General features: G+C 46.4%; 1 protein-coding gene across 2 annotated transcripts in view; it reads right to left on the reverse strand.

Moving 5' to 3' along the window:
• Positions 1 to 3,673: 3,673 nt before the first annotated feature.
• The window catches only part of VANGL1 (VANGL planar cell polarity protein 1), a 47,115-nt gene continuing 36,605 nt past the window's right edge, over positions 3,674 to 14,183 (reverse strand). For both annotated transcript variants that reach the window (XM_081894374.1, XM_081894373.1), the window contains exons 6-8: positions 13,450 to 13,582; positions 7,503 to 7,737; positions 3,674 to 3,968 (exon numbers count right to left, since the gene is read on the reverse strand). In XM_081894374.1, coding sequence (XP_081750500.1) covers positions 3,708 to 3,968; positions 7,503 to 7,737; positions 13,450 to 13,582 — 629 coding nt within the window. In that variant the 3' untranslated portion in view covers positions 3,674 to 3,707. The remainder of the gene's footprint in view (positions 3,969 to 7,502; positions 7,738 to 13,449; positions 13,583 to 14,183) is intronic.

The raw sequence follows: 14,183 nt of genomic DNA on the forward strand, positions 1-14,183 counted from the left end.
TTGCAGATCTCAAAAGAATGCAAAAGTAAATATACCCAGCAAATAAGGAGAGGTTTGTCCTCTCATCCAGGTTTAAGCAGCTAAGGTGTTAGAACAGGCAATAACTTTCAACTGAGCGCATACTGGAGAGTTCCTTTCAACAACAACAAAAAAGTTATAGCGTTCTAAATCAGAGGGTGCAGATTAGAGCTAAAGGAAAACCCCAATTCCAAAGCAATTAACGTTGCTTCTTTTTGGTTCTTTCATACATTTTTTACATTTCACAAGCATTTGTCACCTAAGAGTACAAAAGAAGGTTAAGAATGTCAACATTTCCTGAGCAAATAACCTCCAAACTTTAGGGAACTGGAGAAGGGGGAAATATAAGGTAACTAGTGCTTGAAATAAACTCCTCTGCAGCAAGCAAGCTACAGACCTCTTTGGCTCTGAATTCACACTCACATGTCAATGTGACATTCCCTTCCAGCTAAGATGGTATCAGGCAACCCCCCCAACCCTAAACAGTTTAATGGAATTCATTTTTAGGAAGTGGTCACCCAGCTTCAGCAGTTTCCATAAAATGGGTTTGTAGCAATGAAGACACCAGACAGGGCTGTCATTTCCTTCATTAAAAACCATTAGGTATGTTCCAATTTAAAGAGACAGAAAGCACTACCGCTCCTTAAATAAAAAACACACAAGCTAAACTGATTAGCATGACACTCAGCTGAAGAAGCGGAAGCACAAAATCAATCTTATTAAGAAGAAATCTCATTGGTGTACCCCCTGCTGTTCCCACCCCCTTTGAAAGACTTGGCTACCTCATTTAACGCTGCTGCAGAAACTGAAGAGGTTATCAAACACACATCCACAGCAGAAAGTTCTTTTTCAGCTTTGAGAAGGACAAGTGTCACAATGCATAGATGTCATTCATGGCTTGAAGCCCCAAACACGGAGTTCAAACCAAATTATTTAGCTATGGCTCCAAATTCAACTAAGGGCTTGAAGGTGTGAGTTAGAGCCTTGTTGGCTTGGGATACGAGTCTGTTCCTTCTACTCACACTCTATCATTATGCCTCGGCATGGGAAGTTTGGATCCTTTGCTATGTTTCAGCCAGCCAGGAAGTCCTCAGCTTGGCAGGGGGTTGGACTCGATGGCCCTTGTGGTCTCTTCCAACTCTATGATTCTATGATTCTATGAATACCACCTTCCGGCTCTGTTCAATTTAATGTGCCATCTAAGATGTTCAGATTTAGACCAAGAATTTACAGACTGATTCAAAAAGGCTTTTAAAAATTATATGCAATGTGCCACCGGCAATGTTTTTTACACAACTGTGCATGTTGTAATACAAATCTGCCAGATTAAGAAAAGTGTGTGCTATTTGTACAGAGCATTAACAGAGACCAAAAAACCCCACAAATGGCAGTGTGGAGTAGTATAGATCAGTAAAACCGGACTGGAAACATGCTTTAATAATTAAAGAAATGTTAAGAAATTAGTAGTTATCTAACAGGTACTGTGAGGAAGAATCAAAGATTACTTGGCCGATTTGTTATTGCTAGATATAGTATTTTTACCAAAGTTTTAGAAAAAAACAGTCTGCTTCCTGATTTGAATGAAAAGTTGAGGAAAGTGTGGCAGGTAGCCTCAAATAATTAATTAACATGTTGTAGGCATTGGTGGAATGGGAAAATACACTGCGCTTGAGAGTGTGTATGCGTTTTTGAGTAAGCAAGCAAGCATTGGCCTCATTTTCTGAATTATTGGAACACCTGAAGAAGACACACGCCAAGCACTGTTAGCTACGGCTCACCATTATGAAGGATCTATCTGGAGTGAACCATTTGTGGTAGTATTATGTTTACGGGACTACTCCTTCTGTTAAGTGTTAGGTTTTATCTGATTATCTATTTGCATATCCTTAGAAAATAAACTAAGATTAGAAGAAACCCTCATCAAACAAGAGCAGCTGCCAGCAAAACCTGGAAACTAGGATGGAGTAGTACCAACAGAACCACAATGGCCAAGGAAACATGCAGGGATCCACCAAAATGGAGCTGTGAAATAACCAGAGTGACAGCCAAGTTGCCCCCACTCCTCTTCCCCTTCCCCGAGTTTTCCACACACTGGAGAGCCAGGGCTTGCCCTCTCCTACATGCAGAGTGACAGGGCTGGTGCAAAAACCAGTCACCTCCCTCCATGGCTGGGAACAGCAACTCCAGCGAGGGGAAAAGACGGAAGAGTAGCAAATGCATGAAGAGTGGATGAAGGCTGGTGGGGTTTTTCACTTGCTTCGGGCAATGGAGATACTCAGTAAGAAAATGAAGTGAGAGGTTGGGGTACGACTGAAGACTTACCAGGGTAAAAGCATCAGTGGCCACCGCAGCTGACTCCCACGGTCAGCTGAGTGAGGGGGGGTCCTGGAAACGTTCAATGCAGCTTGGTTTCAAATGCCAAGTAACTGCATCTCGGAAAGTATTCCCTCCTCTGAATCTAAGATCCCCCTCCCCTGTAGGCATGTGCTGGTAAAGAGACTTGAAATCCTTATTCTTCTCCGGGGGAATAGAAAACCCTTTTAAATAGGAAATACGCCCCCCCCCCAACAATCAAATTGGTCGGACTCCAGTAAACTCCGCACTCTTCTCAAACATTCTGCAACTGCATAAATATATATAAGGGAGAGGGAGTAATGAAAAAACCCTTGAAAGGTTAGAAAAATAGATTAACAGAGATCTACACACAAGGAAAGAAGAGGGGTGCTTAACCCAGTAGGGCAGGTGTATAGCTTTAGGAGGCTGAAAGGAATGAAAGCCATTATGACAAACCTATTTATGTACCAGACACACACCATTGGTCATTATTCAAACAGCTACAAAACAGGGTGCTGGTGGGGGGAAACTAACTTTGTCAGTCATTGGAAAGGTAGAGTTATGTAGATGCAATTCCCTTCAAAATACATAAATTACCTTATTTCAGAAGCAGAATGTCCTTCCCACATCAGATAGAGCCCAACAGCAATAACTGAAAATCCCATTCACAGAAGCTCAGTTCTGGCATCCTAACAAACCATGGGAAGGAAGCTTTAACCATTTTAATACAATGCAATATCTGCATTGACAAATCACAATTGAAGGCATCTCTTCCCTTCCAGAAGCTGAGGCAGTATATGCAACATGGGAATGAATTTATGGTACTGAATGCTGGAGAACTGAACGCGAAGGCAAGTGGGCTGCTTCAAACCGTGAACTGCCTACCATATGTTTGGAAGTTCAAACCAGTTTTCAGTTCCGTAAACCATGGCTTTGTATAAGGTTTGAACTGAGCCACAGAGATGACTGCCAAGAGCCAAGCAAGCTTATGAGAGTTTGTGAAACGCTGTTTGTTGAGGCATACAGAGGCAGTCTGGGGTGGAACAGAAGTACCACATACACACCAGGAGATCTAAGGCAGAGTGGCAGGCAGAAGCATAACACTGCATGGGCTTACAGGCCTCTGCAGTGTACATGAACCAATGAAGATGCCCAACCCAATCCGTGAGCTCTTCAGATCTGTCAAAAGAGACCCTCCTCCACTCTTTCCAGATAAGTGTGGATGCTCCATCGTCTGTCGCTTTTCAATCTGAACAAAAATGAAGCAACCCCCCCCCCGAAAAACACACACACACCTGAAAGCATGAAGTCAGAAATTACCTTCTCATCATCTACACATGTTTATGGCCTCTAAGCTAGACTGATGTTTCAGACTGCAAGCGAAGGGCAAACTTATGACATTTGGGGTCTACAAACTCCTCTGAGAGTTTGATAAATGGAATTTTCTTCACATTAACAACAAGGCTGAAGTCCAAGCACTTGAGGACGAACACAATACCATCTCTTAATCCTTTTGTAACAGCTTCCTCACTAATCAGCGTCCAATGTTTGGAGATCCAACGATCTTTGTTGTACTGCAGAGTTGGGCCTGGACTGAGGTAACGTTCCAGAAAAGCCTAGAGAAAAGCAGTTGGGGAAAGAAAGAAGGGAAAATGAGGTCCAGTGTTGTCCAGTAACTTTTCAGCTCAAAAAATACAACTGCCAATTTAATTTGATTATACAAGACAATGTCCCTTGTAGTTTCGTCTAGTCCCCTTTCCAGGTCTCTCTGTTATCTGCCATAAGCAAAGGAAGACTACAAAAGCAGTATCACTCAGGGCCAATGAAATGAGCTGCTCTGCCAACAGCGCAGGATCGAGTCATTTTCTCCACACCAGATCCATGTGACCAGCAGCCCCTCACCCTTCCAACTCTCTACTGAAGGGCTCTATCCTTGACTTGCAGAACTCTGTTGAGCAAAAGCAAAGACAGCTGACAAAATACCGGCTGGGAAGCAAAGTGCTTTGGCTTACACACCTGGAAGAACAAGTTATGCTTTCAGGTGCTTGCTCGATACCACTTCTATTTTATTCAGTGCAAACACTGGGGTGTGGCAGAGAAACTCTGCCAGAATGCATGATGCCAAGCTTGTTGAGAACTCCCTGCTGTGAAGAGCAGAGCCAATAAACTGTTCCCATGCACACGAAAACCCCTGGTAACTATCATGGTTGGATCACTTAGCAACTGGATGGATGGACTCAAGACAGGAAGCTGAAGAATAGCCACTCCACTGTGAATGTAGAGCCCAAGGGCAAAACTGTAAAGAGGACATTAATATCAGGGTTGCTATCTAGAACTTGTGGTTCTCTGCGCCTACAGAGACACCTGGAAATGCACCTGTCCATAATGGCAGCAGAATTTGGAGATTTCTAGGAGTGATAAGACGTTTGCCCATGTGCAGATGGCGCTCTGTAATGAGGCAAGGTGGAAGGCAGAAAACGCTGCAAGCAAGCAAAGGGAAATTTGTGACTGCACTGTTCAGCTGTGCTTCAATCTTCCGTGCCATTTGCTCAATCTCTATAAGCCAGGGTGGCTGATAACCACTCACCTGTGAATATGAATTGTTCCCAGATGAGCGCCTACTCTCCCTCCTACGAAAAGAGAAGGGAGCAGCCCCTCCCATGCTGCCCTCAGGGTTGTGTTCCAAAAGCTACCTGTGGAACTGTCTTGTCTTCTCATCTGCCTTTTCAGGGGGCAGGCTGAGAGCAGCCCTCGTGTGCTATCTTTAGCACCCAGTAGCATCCTTTCTTAAAATGGGAAGCATGGGGGTGATATTCAGGAGACATTCTGATGGCAGAATGAAGGAACCATCTCTGGGAAATTGGGAGGGGACACAAAAAAAGAGGAAGAGATACCGTTCCACAGGAAGTTTCACAGCACAACCATGTTCTCTTCCCTCCTTTCCCAAAAACCAAAAGCTCCAGCAAATACCAACACTATCTAGCATGTAGCCCTAGAGCAGTGTTTGAAATTAGCCAGACACCAGGCACAGTTTGACTATTGGCCACTTGCAACCTATCTCCACCATCTGGAGGTGCATGCCTGGCGGTCATTTAATCTTGACTTGTTTTCACACACCAATACCACATCCTGTGGAATTCTATCAGTTACGTTCTATTTGCACAATCAGAATGAATTTCAAGAACCAAAAGGCTTCTTCTGTGCAGCCTGAGCAGGAGCAGTGAACAAGATTACAGTTAATTGTTGTAGCTTGTTTTCCCTTACTCCACTCCACTGCTCTGTTCACAGTTGTGAATAATGTTCTCACATTAAGAATGCTCCATGTCACCATTAAGAAAAAGACATAGGAATATGCCAATATATATATATGGACAGTCACTGGATAAAGTTCTCAAAGTTCTTAACCTAGCTCAAGGTAGTCATCTGAACGAGCCAAATGCTTAACTGACAATTAATCACAGTCAGTCCATCATTTGAAAAATAAGATTTTAGAGCCGTATTGCCCCAAAACGCCAACCAGACATTCAGTTTTGGCAACTGCAACCCTGGTTTATGAAGTGATTTGGCCCCTAGCTTCTATCTCTTCTAACACTGCCTTAGAGATGCTATACAAAGTTTGGGGCTTCCAAGCGAGAAAGCATCTCCTGACTCCTTCCGTGTTCTTCATACAAAGAAAGGAGGAAGGAGTCAGGAGGGGCTCTCTCACCTGGCAGAGAAACCTCCTGGAAGCAGTTTGAGGGGCTCTCTTGCAGCGAAGAAGGCCCAAGAGCAGAGGAACCCACACTTCTGGACATTATCTCCTGTCAGGGTTTCAGGGAGAGAAGAACAGATGGGGGAGGAGACAGAGAGCGAGGGGGAAGAATCCCAGAGAGATGAGGAGGAGGATGACGATGACCAAAGGTCGTCCATGAGTCTGTCCAGTGAGTCAGAGGACTCCCAGAAGGGAGCCCCCCTGGTCAGACCAAAGGGAGGCCAAGGGGGAAGCAGGGAGGAGCAGGGGAGCGAAGGGAGAAGCCCCAGTAGGAGTGGGACACAGGAGCCGGCTTCTCAGCCGGAACGGAGTGAAGGGGGTGGAGTTACCAGGGTGTCAGAGGGAGCAGAGCGAGAAGGAGACAGGGGGAGGAGATCAGAGCAGGACGCTCAGCCGGAAGGGGTGGAGAGTAGCACCGGGAGCAGTGTAGCGGTCGAGAGAAAGGTCAGAAGCAACGTACGCGCGCCAAGTTCAAATGTAGAGGCGCGCGGAAGTGAGGAGAGCCCTGGGGAGGAGCCCGGCCCCAAAGCGAGAAGGAGGGGGGCGGAGGCGTCAGAGGATTCAGCCTCGGGCGAGTCCCGGCGAGGGGGAACCCAGGGGGGCAGAAAGACCCTGCGGAAAAGGAAAGAGAGGAAGAGGTGGTCCAGCACAAGCCTCTTAAATTGGTGCCGAGGCGGTACAGATTCAGAGGGTACTTCAGCGGTCTAACGTTACAGACGTAGAGTCACAAAGATGGAATGTAAACGCAACCATGATCTTCAATAAAGACTTTCTGTAAATAAACCGGATTGGAGTTGGGTCTCTTGTGAGCTGGGACCAGACGGGTGGCTCTGACATCTCCCTATGGAGCAGGAAGGCCTTCGCTTCAGGCTCAACACAACCCAGCTGAAACGGGGACGGCCAGCGGGCAAAAGCTTGGCACTGTACAAGGCAGCAGAATTCTAATGTTTGCAACCCCCTTTGTGACTCCCTTCTTGTTCTCTAGAAACAAACCCATGGGCGGGAGTAGAGTACCAAGTGTGGGGATGTGGTCAGCAAAGGGAGAAGGGTGTTCCTAAGTGAGCAGAGCAAGGGATGGCCAATTATCCCCTAACACTGAATTTCCAAGGCTGCTGTGTGATCTGCTGTTCCCATTCTTCCACACGCACACCCCAACACTGTTGTTTGCCTGCCTCCAAGGGGTTTACAAGGGGGGAATATAGGCAGCCAGTGGCATAAAATGAATAAATGAAGACCTTTGCACCAAAAAAAGTAGAATTCAGCAACCCTGTCCCTATTAGGTGCCTACACACTTTCAAGCATATCCTTGCAACCTATGGCAACGGTTAGCAATGTGTCAAAGAAAGCTGAGATGCTCAGACAGCTGAATTCTGTGCCAATAGTGGCATTCCTGCGGTACCTTTGGTGTCATGTTGTTGGCAATGCAGAAGGCCAGATGTTGCAGGATGCTCTCCATGGTATGGTAGTGCTGCTGCCTTGTAGTGCGGAGGTACTTCTGCAGCACTCTTGCCATGGATGGGAAGATGGCTTGAGCTGCCTCGCGGGGATCCATCACGTCACCTGGGGCTTTCGGCTGCTCCTCTGTCTGAAGGCGCTTAATGTGGGTGAAAGCTTCTTCAACTGCTACCACAAGCCTGCATGCCAAAGAACATGAACAGGGATTAACATTCAGGATAAACTGAGCTGAAGCAATGTGGTCCAGCTTGCTTTGCATAATGTTCCCAACATTATAGAGGCTGCCCTTCCACAGCGGTACTTTCATCTGGTGCTGATCTGTGCGGACGGCCAACCTCATCCAAATGATATGAAAAGTATATTTAACTGCACATAACATTCCAACACGACATGAGGAGGGAGGTCCAATCAGGGTGGCCAGGTCCTCTCTGTTGTTGTCCCAGCCAGGGACAATTGCATGCAAAAGGTACGCATGCCCACTGATTCTGGCTGGCTCAAGTGCCCCAAGCTCTGTACAGGTTCATGCTGCAACTTCCCCTTCGCCTGAAGGGTGGAGAAGAGAGCAGACCCCTGGAAATTAGGGAGGGCGTGAGAGACTGCAGAGATGCCGAGTTTTGCTAGGCAAGAGAGGAAAACTGCTAAGCCGCACAGCAATCACGTCCCTGGGGTATTTGAGAAAAAGTGGCCTGTGAACACTTGGGGCCCACCCTCCAGTCTCCATAATGGAGCTGTTTCCAGAGGAAGAACAGTGAAGGGGGTGAAACTGTGCTGCCCACCAGGCAACGGCTTGTTCCACCTGCCTTGCCCCCCCCTCCTGCCCTGGGAGCCTTCAGAATGGAGTCGCTGCCATGGGCATTGTGTGTGTGTGTGTGTCTTTCAATGAACTGCATGGAGTGGAAGATTGTAAGTCATGCAGGTGGGGAAGTGTGTATATGAAATCAACAGGGCCTTATTTATTTTTTGGTTGCTATTTTGTTAATGTTGTTTTATAGATTATGCAGTGAATCCTAAAATATAACTTTTGTTGTAATTGTGCTATTTAGCTTTTTTGTTTTGTTTTGTTTTGTGAATAGCGTTTGTAACTGGTTAACTGATGATTTGTCCATTATCGTATATGATTTCTGTATTATTTGTGATGTTGTATTATGTTATTTATTGCTTGTAAGCCACTTTGTGATTCATGTGAATGAAAAATGGCATAGAAATATAATCAATCAATCAATCTAGTACTGTGCCATCTACTTCACACTGTCTGGTAGCAGCTGCCTAAGTTAACAGAGAAATATCTTTCCCAGGTACCCACTGGGAAGCTGGGAGCTGAATCTAGGCCACGGACTCTGCCACTCTGGGCCTTTCCCTGTGGTGGTGGTGAGGCTGTGTGACAGAGAAGAGGTCGAGTGCCAAGCATGGATACAACTGGGTTCTTTTCTCTACCTGCAAGAGTTCTAAGCAAAAACAGAGAATATTGTGGCTCTGTGATGGAAATTCCAGACTGATAATCGGACAGCCCTGAAAACCACCCGGTATCTTTAGGTCTGTGGTTTCCACAGCTGTTGCCTCCATTGGAGAAGACTGCAGCCAGGGTGGGCCCCTTCCCTTGCGCTCCAGGCAGCTTGCTCGAGTGACTATGTTCAGCTCTCTTAATCTGCAGGGAAGGAACCTTGGCTAACCACCCCTGGTTGAACCTTTGCTAACCACCCCTGGTTTTGTGCAGCTGAGCAAACAAACTCCGGACAGTGGGGAAGTGCAGGGGAAGATCTGCAAGCAACCAGAGCTGGGTGCAGAAAGGAAACTGGGGGAAGGGAGGACAGCAGAATTCAAAGGAAGACTGTTAATCCTGTCCTCTTGTTCTTTGCAAAGACTTGCGTGCATATATGATGCTAAATAAAGAAGCAGCTCATTTTTTTTCTTTTTACACCTCATCATAGTTAGAGGCGAATAATTAATTTCCCACCCCTTTTCATTTTTTTTTTAAGTGAAGGAAATTGCATTAGAAGAGAAGTGCAGGGTGGGGGGATTTGACCCTTCTCAGGGGACAGCAGGGAATGGTCATAGCTCAGTGGCAGAGCATCTCATTTGCATCCAGAAGGTCCCATATTTGATCCCTGGCATCTCCAGGTGGGGCTGTGGGAATCCTGCATGAATCCCTGGAGAGCTGTTGCTGCTCAGTGCCAACTGTACAGAGCTAGATGGTCCAACTCTGTATCCAGTAGCTTCCTATGTCCTTATGCATTTTCCTGGCTGAACTGCCTCCTTGCTATTTGCTATTGAGCTCCTTCCCTGTGTGTGGCCACCCTGATCCCTACCTACAGCTGCTTTGGAAATAGTTTAAACAGCACACAATAATCTCCATCTCTCCTAGCTTGGCCTTCAGATCACAAAAAGGTAAACTGCAGTTCACATTTTTTTAAAGGGCGTTCATCCCAGCCACTTTTATTTCAGCAGGAAAGCAGTGGCACAGATACCCAATCAAGACCCTGCGCCAGCAGCTTCCTGCCCCAGCCCCTGCTATCTGCAGTACCAGCAGCTTCATGCAGCAGCCCAGGGTGGGCATTCTGGGAAACTGACCCAGGCTTCCTATTAAGATAGAGAGCATGACATTGGATTAGGGACCGGGCCCAACTGCCTTCCCTTCAATACAACAGCAGAAAGAAAGAACAAGGAGGTGCAATTAATGTCACATGTTGTTTGGCCATAAGAATCCCATTACCAAATTTCCTGTGAAAGAATGAAGCCAGGAGTAAATCTTGTCAGCCTGACAGGCTGTAAATATAGAAGACTCGGAGATGTCTGGAAGCTCCACTCAGAGAGATAAAAAAAACCCCAAAAAACCAGCAAGGGATCCCTTCAGGAAATCTCTATGTGTAATTCATCCGGTCTTTCCCATTGTTTGGCTGCTGCTCGAATCTGCCCTGCCTAAACACATAATCAAATATTGTTTACTGATGAATTCAAACTCTCCGGGAAGGTTTTTAATATATATACTGTATGCTTATTTGAAGCCAGCAAAATACTGACACACGAACTGAGCACACCGCTGGGCAGAAGGAACTTGTGGCTGTCTAGAGGGGGAGCTAGTTAATGGGTCTGAGAAGGAATGTCAGTTCCTGATAGTCAGTAAATGTTCAGCAGCATTTGGCACTGAAAACAGCACCGTTGGTGGAGGACTGGGGCAAGCCCTTCTCCTCCCCTACGCAGAGGCCTCCGGCATGAACTCTTGACACAAGTGCACAGTCCCAGTTCACACAATTAACTGAGTTGGAAAAAGACTGCGGTGGGTGGCTTGCTACGTACATATTGTCCGTGTGGCAAAAGGATGGGCTCTGCTTCATTATCCTTTACAGGCAGTATCTTTGTCACCCTGGCTGAGCGTATAAACTGAGGCATAGACATAAACTAAAGACGGATCAAGATCTTCTCGCTCTGTTACCTCCCTGGTTGCAATGATGCTATATTTCCAAAAAGCAAGTGACTCAGCTGCATGAAGCAACGGCTGAGAGAACAGGATCCTCCCAATCCCAATTCTCTTTGGCACAAATGTTGAAGTTTAATGCTTTGGTACCAATTTGAAGCACTGGAGGCTCTGATGATTGGCCTCCTCTGCCAATGCCCTCCTGCTCTAGAATCCCCAACCTTTTCATTTCCCAACACAATGCACATGGTTAAATATATATTCTTGTGATAGAAAATAATTTCACTATCAGGTAGCTTCATAGTATGCATCTCAAGGCAGATCCTGCCTTTTAAAGAACAACCTGAGGTTGGCAATAGCAGGATTTCATTTCTGGAGCCTCTGTGGAGGAGATGGACCCCAAGTTCCTTGTGGGGTTGTAGTATCCTGCGGTACTTGGACTCTTCATTTTGTGAGTGAATGACATGTATGCAGCAAAGACAGGTTGGTTATCACAAACAACTGAAGAACACTTAACGCTCTCCGACCGCTTTGTGTTCAAAGTGCTGTGAACGCATTACTGTGTTGTAAGTCTTATAAAAACCCATATAGTCGACCTCAGAAGTCGAGCGCCTTGCGAGTCAAACGTTTTGCCTCCCAAACGCCACAAACGCAGAAGTCAGTGTTCCGGTCTGCAACATTCTTTAGAACCCCAAAGTCTGATGTGGCTCCCGGAGCTTCCTGCAGCCAATGGGAGTTGTGCCTTGGTTTCTGAACGTTTTGGAAGTTGAGCGGACTTCCAGAACGGATTCCGTTTGACTTCTGAGGTGCAACTGTAGTAGACTAGGGTAAGGTCTAAGAGAGACAGCCTGAGGCCATCTAGTTAGAGGCAGACCTGACAGTTAAACATAGCTCCACTCTTTCAGCCAAGAGCTTTCACACAAGCTCTTAGCAAGGTTGAATGTGCTGCTAGAAACACCTGAATAGTTGTAGGAAGGGGCAGTGAGCACGTCAAAAAATGGGAAGGATTTACTGAGAGTAAGACACACAGTACTTGTGATCAGCCAGGCCAAACACAGCCCATTAGCTGTGATTTAAGCCCTTGGTGGGCCACTGGACACTTCCTAGTGTTGCCGCTTGTCCTGGGTTGCAAAAAGCAGGAGGGTTAACAAGTACATGGCAAACTGCAATAGAAGAAGAAGAGGAGGAGGAGGAGGAGGAGGAGGAGGAGGAGGAGGAGTTGGAGTTTGGATTTGATATCCCGCTTTATCACTACCCGAAGGAGTCTCAAAGCGGCTAACATTCTCCTTTCCCTTGCTCCCCCACAACAAACACTCTGTGAGGTGAGTGGGGCTGAGAGACTTCAAAGAAGTGTGACTGGCCCAAGGGCACCCAGCAGCCCCATGTGGAGAAGCGGAGACATGAACCCGGTTCCCCAGATTACGAATCTACCGCTCTTAACCACCACAGTAGCCTGCATTGGTTAATGAGGTTGTCAGACAAGCCCCCAGAGAGAAATCTGAATGCTCTGGGAAGATAGCATGATGAGGACAGCCCATCCCACTACCTCCACTTTAGCTAGGAACTATGTCTAACCCCAACCCTGTTCCATCCCTCTGTTCTTGCTTTGCAGCACATTGGCTACATCTTGGAGATGTACCGGAGAAGTTGTGAGTCCAGTCCGCAAGGAAAGGCATTCCTTTTTGCCTAAGCCTGGGAAACTCGTCTGTGTGTTGTCATTTCCCAATCCAGCCAGCTGTGCTGAGCCATGCACTCCACTCTAGTCTCAGCGGCCTCTCTGGACATGCAATGGCTTTTGCCATTTCATCTTGCTTGGCACAGGTCTCTCTCATTTGTCTTCCCCAGTTAAGGGCGCAGCACACATCTATTGGGATGGGTATAAGTGGCTTGAGCAGAGCACACCAATCCTGGCCCGACTGCACTAGCCACCAATTAGTTTCCAGGCCCAAGTCAAAGTGTTGGTTTTGAGCTATAAAAGCCTTGAACGGCTCAGGACTGCAATTCCTCAGGGACTGCTTCTCCCCATATAAACCATCCCGGACTCTGCATTCATCATCCGAGGCCCTTCTTTGTGTGTGTCTTCCATGTGAGGTTCGGAGGCTGGCAACATGAGAAGGGGCCTTTTCTGTAGTGGCTCCCCGTTTGTGGAACGCTCTCCTCAGGAGGGTTCGCCTCCTTCATTATATATGTTTAGGTGCCAGGCAAAAGCGTTCCTATCCAACCAGGCCTTTGGCTGATTAATATCCTACAGCCTTTTAAATGTATCTGTGGGAGGGGGGAAGGCGTTATTGCTTTGTTGCAATTATTTACTTAAGTTTTATCTTGTATTTTCTTCTGTGAACCGCCCTGAGATCTTTTGATGAAGGGTGGTTTAAAAATTTAATAAATAAATAGGAACACTGTATCATCCCCACTCTCGTTCCAGACTACAGAAGAATTGTATCATCTCCCGTGGTTGGCCTGCAGATAAAATTCTTGCCTTGCTCGACGTTTTCGGACCCTGCGCTCGTGGTCTGCTTCTTCGTAATAGAGCTCATTGTGGCTGGAGTCTCTGCGGTGAGCTGCAGCAGCTATCATGGCCCTGGACTGCCCAGCTGCACTGTTATCTGGCCCTTGAAAGAGAGCAGAAAGACTGAGAATTAAGAAAGAAAAGCCCGTCAGCTTGCCAACAACGGTGATAACCTAACACCACCTTTCATTTCCCCCCTTATTCCTAAATGGAAAAATACTTTCCGACCACAAATATTCCCTTGGGGTGCAGAAGTGCAGTAAAGGGATGTTTTTTTCCTGATGTACTGAAATCAGCAGAACAAAATGTAAACCGGGAAAGGGAACTTAAGATGTAACCTCCGTATAACCAACTTTTACAGGAAGATACAGCAGCAACACAGAACCGGAACTGGGTGAATACACTTAGACAGAGGACACATACACCAAAGATGCTACTTACCATCTGCTAAATGCATTTTCAGTTTGGCCACAAGGGCAGCTGGAGCACATGGCAATTCAGCGACAAGAAAGAGGGAGTGTGAAAGGGGAAATGGGAGGGAGGGAGGGGAGAGATTCAAAAGGAAAAAAACAAAGACAGAAAATAAGAACATCAAGTGACATGAGACGGACAAAAAACAAAGTGAAGCAGTGCCAGACAAAATAAAATAAACTTCTCAAAACCGGTGAAAGATTTTTTAGGCAGAAACAGGCACAGTAAAGCAA

Source organism: Podarcis melisellensis (genome assembly GCF_964234715.1).
Source record: "Podarcis melisellensis genome assembly, chromosome: 17".
Lineage (NCBI taxonomy): Eukaryota > Metazoa > Chordata > Lepidosauria > Squamata > Lacertidae > Podarcis > Podarcis melisellensis.